Source organism: Diabrotica undecimpunctata, chromosome 2, assembly GCF_040954645.1.
Source record: "Diabrotica undecimpunctata isolate CICGRU chromosome 2, icDiaUnde3, whole genome shotgun sequence".
NCBI lineage: Eukaryota > Metazoa > Arthropoda > Insecta > Coleoptera > Chrysomelidae > Diabrotica > Diabrotica undecimpunctata.
In genome coordinates, this window is record NC_092804.1 from 1,635,729 (window position 1) to 1,650,584 (window position 14,856).

The 14,856-nt window shown below is 34.1% G+C and overlaps 2 protein-coding genes across 3 annotated transcripts in view; one reads left to right on the forward strand and one right to left on the reverse strand.

Annotated features, from left to right (window-relative positions):
• LOC140434040 (uncharacterized) overlaps positions 1–14,856 on the forward strand; it is an 83,143-nt gene that overhangs the window by 16,526 nt on the left and 51,761 nt on the right. The gene's annotated exons all lie outside the window — the stretch shown is intronic.
• LOC140434038 (uncharacterized) overlaps positions 1–14,856 on the reverse strand; it is a 29,390-nt gene that overhangs the window by 12,269 nt on the left and 2,265 nt on the right. For both annotated transcript variants that reach the window (XM_072522024.1, XM_072522025.1), the window contains exon 2: positions 10,216–11,020. In XM_072522024.1, coding sequence (XP_072378125.1) covers positions 10,216–10,936 — 721 coding nt within the window. In that variant the 5' untranslated portion in view covers positions 10,937–11,020. The remainder of the gene's footprint in view (positions 1–10,215; positions 11,021–14,856) is intronic.

A 14,856-nucleotide genomic window follows, 5' to 3' on the forward strand; every position in this document is an offset into this window, starting at 1 on the left:
ACATCTTCCCTGCTGATTGGGTTTAGTCACATAGAAATTGGAATAGGTACAGTGTCAAGTTCTCATAATTATGCACTCGCGGCAGATAACAATCGAATTATTAGAGCGGATAAAATGGCTGCAGATGCAACAAAAAAAGGACAAAGTTCATCGAAAGAAGGAGCAAAAAGATACTCTAGATGTTTTAGCAGAAAGCAGGTCGCTATATGGGATTGGAATAGACGATACTTTATTATAAAGTATTTATAAAGTATCGTTATATATTTGATTTTCTATAGGGACCAAATTATAGTGGGTGGTACTTTTTCAAATTGACTCACTGTATATAAAGTGCGTGAAAAAAAAACATTTTTCTGCAAAGACGGCGTTGAAAAAATTAAAAGACAGAAATACGTTCGAAATTTCCAAGGTAAATATCTGGAGAGTTTTCAAATAAGATTGAGTTTCGGTTTAAAATGGAAGACAACGACAAGTCTTATGGGAAAGACCTAGTATCGTTTACAGGTGAATCGAGTTTTAATAGCAAATTATGAGTTTAAAAAATAACACGCTTTATTTGTTTATTTGGACAAAAAGTGAATATTTTCTAAAGGTGCAATAAAACGAGGACCCTTAAGCTAGCGGGGATATATGAGTAGAAACCGATTTAACCTGCGCCATATTTTTTTACTCATTTTTCACTAATTTATACACCCCAATAATTTTTCACCACCAAACCACTCTTAAGGGGAGCGATTCTGCTGGCTTAAAGTTCAAGCTAGCAGAATTAAAAAAAAAACTTTTTGCCCATAGCATATTTTTTCACCCATTTTTACTAATTTATTACCAACCCCGATATTTTTTCATCCCCAAACCTAACTCTAATAGAAGTGATTCCGCTAGCTTAATATTCAAGTTAGCAGAATTAAAAAAAAAGAGTATTTATGATATACCAGAGTGTTCTGCTAGATTTTTCAAATTTATTGCCACCCTAGTAATTATTCATCCCTGCACTACCCTTTATGAGAAGTCAATAATATAAAACCTAGCAAAACACTGTGGTATTTCAAATACATATATTTTTTATTTCCGCTGGCTCGAATATTAACCTAGCGGGAACGTTTACAAATAAGATTGCAATGGCCCAGACGTCAGCGTAGTCAATTTTTCGCGAAGTTGTCCCAGGTAGATCCGCCATGTATAAATTAAACAGTAAGGGTGACAAAACAGATCCCTGTAGCAGTCCAGTGCTGAGCTTCATTTGGACATTTTTAAAATTGCCCATTGTGACTTGAAAAGGTCTGTCGGTGAGCATGCTATCAATGAGTTTAGTTACCTTTTGACACGAAATGGCACGAATTAGTTAGCAGATTAGTCTTTATCTCCAGACAGTATCGTATGCAGCTCATATGTCAATGAAAGCAACAGACGTTCTTTGCTTTCTTTGAAAATCTGCTTCAATAAGTTTGTTAGGGATAGGATCTGATCTGTGCAGCTGTGGTTAGGTCTGAACCCTGTTTGCTCAATAGTTATCAATTCAAATATATTTCTACTAATTCTGTTGTAGGGCCTGCGTAGCGCAAGCGGTAGGATGCTTGCCTCGCATGCCGGTGGTCCGGAGTTCAAATCCTACCGCCGGCAAGAACAACTAGACATTTTTAAAAATGTCTATAGGCCCCAGGTCGACTCAGCCTGAATAAAATGAGTACCTTGGGTAAAATCAGGGGTAATAATAGGCGGTTGAAGCGTAGCACTGGCCATGTTACCTTCCTTGTATACCGTAGGCCCTAGATATAGCAGACTACCCTGCTATACTCCCAAAGCCGCGAGCGGTATAAAACGGGAGACTATTATTATAATTCTGTTGTAGATTAAGCGTTCCAATAGTTTATAAACACAGCTCAGCAGTTCAATCGGTTGGCAGCTGTGAGGCTGATCATTTGCCTTTCCTGGTTTTAAAAGGGCTATAGTGGAGGCCTTTTTTAGTGAATGGGGAATTTCTCCTGATTTTAACATATCTGTACAGAAATCAGACAGTCATTTCCTAGTATATTTGCCACAATGGAGTAAAAATTCTGGATGGATTTTATCGGAGCCGGATGCCTTTCCAGACTTTATTTCTCGTATTGCTGAAATAATTTTTGCTGGAATAAACTCGTCAGAGTATTCAGATGTAGGCGGCATGCAGACTTTAGTATTTTTAGTTCTTGTTTTACTTTGGTGGTGTGGTCATGACCTCTAGGTGCTCTTTAGGTTGCTACAATGTGGGAGACCACTCTGTTGGGAGCTATTGGTATTTTGTCTGTAGTTGGGAGTCTGCTACTACCAAGTTTTCTAAGTAAACAGCATGCTTTTCTGCTTGATCTACTAAAGTGTAATTTTTTCACAGTTTCCATCCAGTTTTGTCATTTTGCTGCATCCAAACTGTGTAGTAGTTCATTCGCAATGTCTCGGTTATGGCTTTCTTTGTATTCTTGATACAATTGTTTACATTTTTTATTCCATCCTGGGACATACTCTTTACGATATCCTCGGGGTACAGTTTTCTTCATTGTAAAGATAACCGCGCCAACAAATCTCATGTAGTTTGCACGTGTTGGAGTTGCCCATTCCAGACATTTGTCCAATCTCTCAGTAAAAGTCGCCCAGTCTGCTTTTTGAAAATTCCACCTAGGTTTCACGTAGGAGGAAAAGATGATATTATTGGTATTTTGATGCCAACTTTTATTCCTTCTGGTCTATGTTGGCTATGTGGAAAATCTGGGTTAGCCAACAGGAATGAAAAACCAAAAATATTTATAGTAGACGAGATTATATATAGTTTTAGACATAGTGTTACGACTGCTCCTTTACCATTATGAATTCAATCCCATTGAACATATTTCGGAAATATGCAAAACTTACTACGATAATTATAATAAACGTAACGGTTACAGTGACACAACAGTTTGGAAACAGGGCAAAAAGCATTGAATACTGCTACTCCTACAATTTTGGCAAAAGTTTGCAGAAATGTCATAAGTTAAGAAAAATGTTGAATGCGTAATAATGGTATCGAAGCAATTAACTCGGCGATTAACGATTAAAATACCGAGGACTCTGATTATGATTGTGGATCTAATTGTTGATTACATTGTAAGGTAATGTGTATTTATTTTCTCATTAAGAAAAATTGTGAGTGTTATTGTTATTATTGTATCAGTAAATACTTATCACTACATTTAGAAACAATGAATTTTTATTTTTTTTCTATTTTAGCACTAGTAATTGTATATTTCTCTAAATGAATGTAAATTGCATTATTAGTTAAAACCGTATTTTTGTTTGTCTCGACAGTGCTTTAAATATTAAGGGAATTTGATATTGACTTTCTCAGTAAACAATACCACAGTCTCCTCTTAACAAGACATTGCTAAAACTCTTGCTTCCACCTTTGAACAACATTCCTCTAGCGAAAACTATGACATTAATTTTAGGGACTACAAGCTAAGGAGAGACCGCACCATATTGTCTCTATAAGAATCCCACAAAACCCCCTATTTCAACCTATAACTATTATAGAACTAAATAACCCTTTACAGAATATGTAAAACTTAAGTCCAGGACCCGACAATATTCCTGTTGTATTCCTAAAGTAATTATTAATTTTAGCAAAACAACATCTACTGCAAATTTTCAACCAAATTTGGCAACAACGACATTATCCGTCTATATGGACAAAAGCCACAATTTTGCCGTTTTTAAAATCCAGAAAGCCTCGACTTGATTCAGAATCATACAGACCCATCTCTCTAACATGTGCCAAGGCTAAATTAATGGAGAAAATAGTCAATGCCCGGCTTATGTGGACACTGGAAAAATCTTATTTCTTCTTACCAGAGCAAAACGGCTTCAGACGTAACGGGTTAGCAATTGACAATATCGTAGACTTACAAAGTGATGTCGAAAAAGCGTCAGCGATGAATCAACTGTGCATAGCTATTTTCTTCGATCTAAAGGAAACCTTCAATACGTGTTGGAGATTTAACATCATTAAAATATTGCACGCATCCAATATTAGAGGACACTGCTTAGTCTATATCGAATATTTCTTTAAAGACTTTTTTTTTCAAGCAAGAGTTAATACCGTTTATTCCGATTTTTATACTGCAGAAAACGGTACCCCACAAGGCTCAGTACTTAGTCCTACCCTATTACTAGTCGCCATAAACAACATATTAAACAAATTACATAAATCTCTCAAAGCTCGCCTATATGACAACGATTTAGTGGTGTACATTAAAGAAGCACAAGAAGAATCTATGTGCCGAATAGTACAGACATTTTTAACCAAACTAGATGAATGGACAGCTACTATATGCTTCGAATTTTCCGTTACAAAGACAACTGGCATTTACGAAACAATCATCCATTACACCAGTCCTTTATCTTCACAATAGCATCATTCCCTTCCATAACTCCGTGAAATTCTTTGGTATGTGGCTGGATCAAAAAGTTTCCTTGAAAAAGCACATACAACACTTGGCGCTAACATGCAACAAAAGACTCAATTTGCTTAAAACCGTATCGAATCGTTTCTGGGGTTCCGACTTCTCTACACTACTCCTTCTGTATAAAACACTAATTAGATCCAAACTCGAATACGGTTCAATTGTTTATGTCTCCTCAACCAAGAGTACCCTAAAACCGTTAGATACAATCCACAATGCCGCACTTTCGATCGTTCTCGGAGCTTTTCACACTTCACCCATAGAAAGCTTATATTCCAAAACTGGAGAGCCGTCATTGCAGTATTGGCGGGCACTTTTAACACTTTCACACGCTTCTTCTGTAGCTGCTAATAAGGATCATTCAATGTTCGAAAATACTTTTTCTAAAAATAATCTTGACTTTCTCTTTAATAAACCTCGTACTGGAAAATCTTATTACACACGAGTAAGATCAATTCTGAATAATTTTGACACAACAATCCCAGATGTATTTTACTGTAACATCCAACATCCGACTCCATGGTTAATAAGCATTCCAAATTGCAACACCTATCTGATAGAGTTATCTAAATAATGCAATAACAGCATACTAATCAAAAACAAACTAAACGAGATTCTTGAACGAGACTACCTTAACTTCACAAAGATCTTTACCGATGTCTCTAAATCTAATGATGGCATTAGTTGTGCATTTGTTACTCCAACATCTACTTTCAAATTTAAACTACCGCCTAGCTCAAGTGTTTTCATCGCTGAACTGTTTGCTTTATACGGGGCCCTAAAATATGCAAACCTCTCAAGAATTTCAAAACCTTTGTTTCTCGCCGACTCGCTTAGCTCTCTTCTTGCAATACAGCATCTGTATCCTAAACAGCCCTTGGAGCAAATAATAAAAATTGAACTACAAATCGCCCAAGAGAACCACATAACTCCTAAATTTATATGGATCCTAACATTTCTCAGTACAGTTTTAAAAGAAAACATGAACAAATTTTTACCACGTTTCGTAGACAGTAAAAAGGGTATAACGAATTTTGCAATGTTTTTACAGCGATTCACTGACCTTAATATTCCATCGTCCTTCAAAACGAAAAAACAAAATTAGTTTAATACTCTCGACAATGCATAAAGGAGACAAACTACGGTCAGATGTGCCTTATCCAAACAATTTTATTACTTTAAATGACATGGCTATAAATGGCACTTTTGTTTTGGGGCACAAATTGGCACAAATTACTAGACTCACACCACATCTTCAGCTTTCATCGTTTTGTTTGTCATTTTAACGCTAAATAACAAAAGAAATACATAATGATACAAAATAAGGTTAATTTTGAATAGAATAGAAGAAAAAAACTACGCTGAAAATTCTAAATTAACTCATATAACCATCTCACGGCTTAATGCCTGTGAAATCACTATAAAAACTTATTTACTGACGTCAATATGATTCAGGTAGGTCATAAAACGAAACATCTCGGCCATTATGATGCGTTATTGTTGCCTGAAACAACTGGTTATCTTTTTTTATTAATTGAAAAAGGAACCGTACGGTTCTTTTCCGTTGCCGTTATAATTCATTTATTTATTGTGACCCGAGATGACCGAGTTGTCTGGTAAATTTGTTGAATAATTTATTGTTCTAGATTAAATTTAAGATTTTGATTTATTGTATTAGATTTGAGTACACCCAATGGCGTCCCAAATGAGTTAATATTTTGGATAATATAAAAGAAATTGTAAATAGAGATATGGGAATTGAAAAAAATAAATAAATTGTTTAATAAAACAAACGTTCCACACATTTGTCGCTATGAGTATAAAAATGGAGCTATGTAAATATATTCTCCATTTCGTCTCATGGACCAGAAGCATTGAATAAATTTCTAATGGATGTCAACAATAAAGAAGAATCAATAAAATTCAAAAAATAATTATCCACCAGAATTTTACAACCATCTAATTAAAAAAAAGTATCATTATCAGAAATGAATCTATTTCCGATACCAATCCAAAATAAACCCAAACCATACCTAGCAATAATAATAGTATTGTCACTTAATCAAACAAACACTACACATACATTAATGGATTATTTAAACAAATGTCGAAAATGTTGGCAAAATATCAAATATCAATGTTGGATATAATTCGTCAAAAACATCCGGAAAATATTTTTCAAAATTTAAACCCAATGTTTTATTGCTATACGGAGTGGAAACATGGAATCTTGAAAAAGTATGAGACGTGTAGAAGCCTTTGAGATGAGGATTTTTCGAAGGATGCTTAAGATCTCTTGGACAGAGCACGTGACCAACAACGAGGTGCTGAGAAGAATGGGGACTTGGAGAAAACTCCTAAACATTCTAAAAACCAGAAAAACGAGTTATCTAGGACACATTTACAAAAGAGAAAAAAACAACTTTCTACGACTAATAATGGAAGGGAAAGTGGAAGGAAGAAGAGGTTCAGGAAGATAAAAATGCTCCTGGCTGAAAAATGTAAGAGACTGGACAGGCGTGGACACACATTCGATACTAAGAACAGCTCAAGATAGAGAGTAATTTGCTGTAGTTATAGCCAACCTTAAGTAATGGAGAGGGCACCTTAAGAAGAAGAAACCCAATGCTAATAAAGATCATCAGTCGGATATTATTTATAAAATAAATTGTAAAGACTGCAATTCAACATATTTTGGTCAAACATATCAATATCTACTTAGAAGGATTGTTGCACACAAACGGCTCAAATACGGCCTTAGCCAAGTGTTCTCCAAAAAATAGCCATTTTTTCGCTGTTGAAAATGTACAAATTTTGAAAAAAAAACCAAAACTACAACAAATAATGCATATTGGAGATGATTCACATAAAAAAAGATCTAAATTTTATCAATAATAAGACTGGCATCAAAGATCTTTCCAATATGTATCATAATTTAATAAATTGAGTTGTTTCTTGAATGTATAATGGGCAGATATTTAAAATACGACCCAGGACCACTCGTATTTATACCTGCCAGATGTATTTAGGACCAGAGTCCACTTTTGCATTCCATATTAAAAACTATCAAAAATCGAGTCACCATCCTAGAATATTTTGAAAATAATAAGTCTCCAAATCATAAAATAAGCACACAAACATAACTTACAATCCAACACATAAAAAAATACGGCCTTAGCTAAGCGTTCTCTATCAAATAGGTATTTTTCGATGTTGATTAAAGATTGTACAGATGTTGTACAGATTAAAAAAAAAGACCAAAACTACAATAAATGATGCATATTGGAGATGATTCACATAAAAAAAGATCAAAATTCTATTATAATAAGACTGATACCATAGATCTTTCCAAAGGAGACCACAGTTCAAGCCGCATGTCTCGCTCATCGTATTATTTAATGATCCTACATTCCAGTACTGGTTGGATTTCTTTTACAAAATAATGCCAGATGTTAACAACCATTATTTAACCAACTGCAGATAATTGCAGATGCTCACAGGACACGGTTATTTCAAAGCATTTCTTTACAGATTGTGAAATCTGGGAAATAACCAATTTCTGTAATGTGAAATATTGGACACTATCTTACACACTCTATTAATATGCGATATGTGGATAGACGAGAGGAGCCTGCTTGAAAGAGAGATAGGAAGTAGGGTGCAATCAGTCACGGATCTGGTGGAGGTGCTTAGGTCGTTAGATCGGTGGAGAACAGTTCTGAGATATGTGAAGATGTCATTGGAGAGAAAGGAACAAGAAGAAAGGCGACCAAAGAGAGGCAGGGTGCCCAGGAGCAAGCAAGAGTATAAGGCAGAATGAGAAGAGACGAGATTGAACATGAACAGGTAGAAACAAAGGAAGAAAAAGATTCAGTCGTAGTGAGAAATTGCGAGAGTGCGAGAGAATTAAACGTGAATGATAGATCGGGTGAATGCTGAGCAATTAGGGCGATCCGCCAGTAATTCATGGTTGAAGAGGGTGTTTTTTTAGCAGGAAGCTCTATAGCATTGACAGAGATGATGGTAATCTTAGAAATTGCAATTGATTTTTGGAAAAATAGTTGTTACCAGCAGAAACAGCCTAGTCTCTATAACGAAAAACATGCAATAACCGAAGGGACCGAAGAGACCGGTATGAAACGAGGAGAATTTTAATTTTTCTGCGAGAGAAACTGGTGACAATAATATTAAACATTACAAAAAGGAACTACGTTTTCGAAGAGATCGATATATTTTACAATGGTTAAAAAACATGCCCTGAAATTGGAATTTGCAATATTTTACTCGCTACCGAAAATAATACAAGAAAACAAAAAGTAATCGGTTGCTTGCTTTAAATTTAATAGTGTAATGAGGTTTTTAGACATATTGTGACACAAGTAAAGTTTTTAAATATTTTAGTAACAATGCCAATAACAATTGAAGTGGTAGATTCCAAAAGGGCTTAAGTTATCTTTTTTTCACATTTTGAGGTTTTAGTTGAATCTGATTCTAGAGTATCATTTCTAACATTAGAAAAACAATTTATGTCATAACAGCTTAAGTCAAGTGTACTTTACAGATTACAAATCAGTAATGTTTTCCAAAAGTGCTTTAGTTATGCCTTGTTCTTTTCCAAACAGGATTAAGTCTGTTGAGTGTTTTCGCGTGAGCGATTTCAGCTGTCAGTATATATTTGCTGTGAATTTTTGGATATGTTGACTGTTTAAGGTGAAACAAGTGAGTAATCAAAAACGTGTGTTATAAGTATAAAATGAGTTTAGATTTTGACATTAATAGTGCCAAGAAGAGAAAGCAAGAGAAAAATGAAGACCTGTGGGACAAAAATCTCAGGAAATTCGCAAGAAATAGTAAAGAAGCTGTAAGAAAGAAGGTTGTAAGGCATATCTATTGACTCCTAATGATGTAAGTAGCTATTTTGATAAAATTTACTCACATAAGACTGCTGCTGATTAGAACAACTTCGTATTCAAATACGAAATTCAAAACTTCGTATTCAAAAAATGTGAATAATTGATTTTGATGAATAAAAATTAATTTTTAATTATGTATTTAGATAGTTATTAAACCTTTGCTGACATCTTAAAGACGAGCTCTGATTATCAATAAACTTACAAATGAATAATAATATGAAGTTGTCTTCCACATAAATTTTCCAAAAGTGCTTAAGTCACTGACTTAAGGTCGCTTTGAACAAAAAAACCAACAATGTTCTTAAAAGCCATGATTTTGTGTTCAAATCTTACTTTTAATTGTCTTGAAACAAGAATTTGAACCTGCATATTACATGACTGATTCTATTCCAAAGCAACATTTAATTATATTTTTAAACAGAGAAAAAATTCGTTCCTGAAAAATTTACTTTTTTAACTTAAGACCTTTTGGAATCCACCTTTTCAATTGCAGAAACTGAAAGATGTTTCTCTAATTTGAAATTTATCAAGACGTTTTTAAAGAAAACAATGTCAGAATACAGTGACTTTAACAAAAAGGTAATGAAAAGGTTCATCTCTGATAAAAACAATACATTTAGTTTTATTTTTGAAAATAAGCTTGTGTAAAGTACTTATTAATCTATTGTATTCTCTAATCAGTGCCCCCATGAACAAAATTAGCAACAGATGCCACTGGAGAATAGGTACCTATAAAAAAATTAATCTGGATGTCTAATTTTTTATATCGTTACATAAAAATAAACATTTTTACGAGGTAGATTTAAAAAAAAACTAAATATCTCAATACTTACTTTGCACTGGAGTACTACTCTGTTGTCCTTCTTTGTACTCTTGATCAATTTTATCCGTTGCATTAACAGTCTCGTTCTTCCAAGTTATGTTCATATCGATCATATCTCCATACTTAACAAAATTTTTCAAAGAAATCCTCACAATTTTGCCAGTAAGGAAGCTAATATTGGGCAGCAAAATTTCTAGGTCTCTGGTCAGCATAAAAACCCTAACCTTCTCGACAAACCTGTCCCAAGCGTCTGATAGTGTCACTTGAGTGGTATTACTAGGAGGAAGGTTTTGATGTAAGTCTTCTGTTGGACTAGCAGTTGAGGGTTTGTTGTTTTTCTGCACACTATCTACTTCATTTTCAATATTATTATCATCTAAGTCATTATCATACAAATCATTGTCACTATCTTGACTATCTATATTATTTTCTACATTGTGGCTGTTAATATATTGTACTACAGTTGTAGCCTGTGTGGTGGTCATTTCAGGAATATCAGTACTGTTTTCTATAATAATAAACTTCACAAACGTCAAAGGTTTCACGTCGTCGCTGTGGTCTATGACATCTCCTAAACCATTCGCAGCTTCAATCAAAAACGACTTTGTTTCATTAATAAAAGTTGTCCAAAAACTATACTCTTCTGTACTATTATAACCCTCCTGACTCATATCGTCGGCAAAACTCCGTACTGAACTTAAAATTATAAATAAAATAATATATTTGTACATATTTAATCCTGCTGTATTGGCCTGGTTAATAAAAATTTATCTTCCTTGTAACGGTACTCGGGTCGTAAACTTTGATAATTAAGTCTGAAATTAAAAAAGGAACAAATTACAAGTTTAATAAATCTTTAAATGAGTTCTTCCAAGAAGAATATACACGAACATGTATAAAATTAACTACATCAACGAACATTTTGGTCGTACCGCATGCAATACATGAAAAATTATTCATTAATGTTTATTAAGTAAATTATTTTGTACATAAGAAATATTATACTAATTGTGTGTATAACAAATATCCATTATATGGCGATTTAGTGGAGAAGCAGATAAATATGCACTATACTCCGTTGTTATAAGGTAATAAGGCTTTCAGGCAATTTGCTTTTCTTAACACAAAGTGTTTCTTTGGAAAAGTAACATCATCATTAACAGTAAGATAGTGGCAACAGAGATGGAACACCTGCGAAGATGCTGCAGAGTTACAAGAATGGATAGGAGAAGTAATGATGAAATAAAGCAAAGAACATCAATGGAAACATACATATTAACATATATAGAACAAAAAAGACTAAAGTGGTATGGACATGTAAGAGGAACTAGCGACAGCAGATGGATAAAGAGAATAATCGAATGGAGCCCCATAGAAAGGAGGAAAAGAGGACGACCCCGAAAATCCTGGAAGAACGAAGTAGACGACGCTATGAGTAAGAGAGGCCTAAACGATGGAGAATGGGACAATAGAGAGAGATGGAAACAGTTGAGCAAGGGAAGGCAGTGAATACTGTAGAATCCCTAAATATAGATACATTATCATTATCATATGTGACCAGTGACAGCCCGTGGAGGGCCATGATCGCCCGTTGAGGTTTTTAGACTCTATAGTTTTACAAGGTATGGGGGCCAGCTACATAAGAGCATAACTCTTTAAAAAGTCCAATGTTTTATATTTAAAATCGTTTTTCTTTTTTAAAAAGATCATTTCAGTTTCATGTATATTTTGTTTTCTTCACTACAGTCGACCATGTTTTTCTCTTCTTTGCTTTTTTTCCCATTCTCTTATTCCTATTTTTTTTTAATCCTGGTTAATACGAGGAGTCCATCTCTTTCTGTGCCTACCTCTCGGTCTTTTCCAGTTTAATTCATTTTTCAGTACTGTTCTTGTATAACTCTTGTAACCCTTCTTTTCTGCGTCCCAACCAACCAACTCAGTCGTTTACTTTGTTTTACTTTTGTAATAGTCGGTTTATTAACCTGCAACTCGCGTTGTGGGGTCAGGCGGACCCACATTACTTTTTAAATCCATGTAAAACTTTTAAATTTAGCCCTGAGTAGCCAGCGGTAAAGTTCATTTATGTACTAGCGGTAAACACTAATAGTGTTTTATTTCTGAAATGGCAGGTTCTTCCAAAAGAGTGTATAAAATTTCGGAGAGCCTAATTTTGATGAAAATGTAAAACGGTGACATGATGAATTAGAAAGCGAGTTTAGTGATTATGAGTACTACAACGATAAATATTTTTCTCCAGAGAGTGACCATAACTCTGATTCTGATTTAAGAGATCAGGAGGACAATGCTGAAACACAAGAAAGTCAGGCTATAGGTGAAGAAGAAGAGGGGCCAGAAACAACAAATGGAAAGTTTTATTTTGGTAAAAATCGATACAAGTGGTCTGCTGTTCGGGCCAACTCAGATTTAAATATTAAAACAAAAAAACACAATCTGGTAAAAGTTCTTCTGGGGTTAAAAGGTCCTGCAAAATGTGTGATGTCTCTGATGCCTTAAAAATATGGAGCCTTCTTTCCACAGAGGATATGAAAAACGAAATAATTCTACGGACAAATGAAAAGATATTGTTATTTTAAAATAAATTTAGCAATTCTGATAGAACAGAACTGAGAGAACTAACAAAGGAAGAATTAAGAGCGTTTCTCGCTATCTTGTATTACTCTGTAGCTTTCAAGTCAAATGATGAAGACTTGCAAAAAAGATTTGCAACAGATGGAACGGAACGAGACATATTCAGATCCATTATGTCTTTGAAAATAGTACGAGTATATGCGTTTATAATGCAAATGATCGAAAAAAACGTAAAATTAATGATCGAACTGCAGCAGTGTCTTGGTTATTTGAGCGTTTTGTAAAAAATTGCCAAGACTGTTATTCCATGGGAGAATTGTGTTATTTGGACGAAATGCTGCTAGGATTTCGCGGTAGATGTAGGTTTCGCATGTATATACCTGATAAACCTCGGAAATATGGACTGAACATTATGGCTCTAACAAACGCAAGTGCCCACTATTTTGATAATGGCTATATTTACTGCGATAAGGATAGTAATGGTTTTTCTCTAACAAATAAGGAGAGATGTTTTATGGACCAACAAAAGGGATGTTGAGACTGTGTCATCTAATTGCTAATTCACACCGCAATATCACAGCAGACAATTGGATTTCATCCATATAAGTCATGAATGCATTAAAAAAACGAGGACTAACCTATGTTGGCATGCTCAAGCGAAAGAAAAAGGAAATACCTATGTAGTTCCTTCTAAGTTGGAACAGAACTGAAGGATCTTTTATTTATGGTTTTACAAATGACTACACTATAATATCCTACGTTGAAAAAAAGTGAAGGCAGTTGTGTTAATATCATTAATGCACCATATCGAATGTGAGGGCATAAAATCTGGTAAACCCGGAATCATTTGCTTCTATAATCAAACAAAAGGCGGTATGGATGCACTAGATCAAAAATGTACGACATATTTTACTAACCGGCGAACTAGGCGATGGCCAATAACTATTCTTCTTTACAATATTGAATATTGCAGGTGTCAATGTACACATTTTACATGAATGTTATAAAAACAATTAACCCATAGAGGAAAAAGCGTTTTACAAAATTCTTGCAAGACAACTTGTAGAACCATACTAAATACATAGAATACTAAATAAAGCTTTACCTTTAGCAGAGAGGGGAGGAATTAAATAATCAGAACCAGAAACGAAAGAAATTTTATATCTGTGATCGAAAGAATGACAAAAAAAAAACAAAAATGTCGTGCAGCAAATGTTCCCGACCCATGTGAGGCGACTTCAGGGCATATGTTTGCAAGAATTGCATTGAGAAAAATGTTACTGGTAAATAGTTCGCAGTTTTGTTGATAATAATATATTTTAGTTAGAGAGTTTGTATATTTTACTTACTTGTTCTTTATATGATATGAGAAAATCAAGAAAGAAATAGTAATTTTATTTTTTATATTTCTTTTGTAAGAAATTACTTTCTGCTGTCAGAAAACCTTGAAAAATAAGTTATGTTACATTTTTTTAGCATTTGTCATTATTAATAAAAAATAAATAGAAAATGGGCTTACATGACTTTATTCCAGCTTAAATGATTAAAAATTATAACAAAATAATGAATGAAAACTCAGGACGCAGTTAACGGCAGAATAAGCCACGACTCCAGTTGGAAGTTAAATATTCTATTTATTTCGTGGTTCATTTTTATATGCCATTCCCCATTTTCCCTTATATATATCTCCCTTCATATATTTTCCTTAAAATTTTTCTTTCAAATCTTAAGAAGTTGTTCATCTTGTTCATTAGTCAAAGTCCATGTTTCTGGTGTATACTACAGGTCTTGTAACTGTTGTATATATTTTTATTTTTGAGTTAATAGGCACCTACTAATCTTGAGTTCATAATATTCTGTAGGCTGTCGAAGCAGTTGTTTCCAAGTGAAATTCTTGCTGTTACCTCAGTACTGTTTTTATTTCCTTCTGTAACTATTGAGGCTAAATATTTGAAATGGTCTACTCTTTTTGCGGCACCAAAGCCAAAACCTTTTGCCAAGTGGGGCACCTTCAGACGTTTTTGAAAAAGTGGTTTTGATTTTTTTTTACAACAAGTATAGG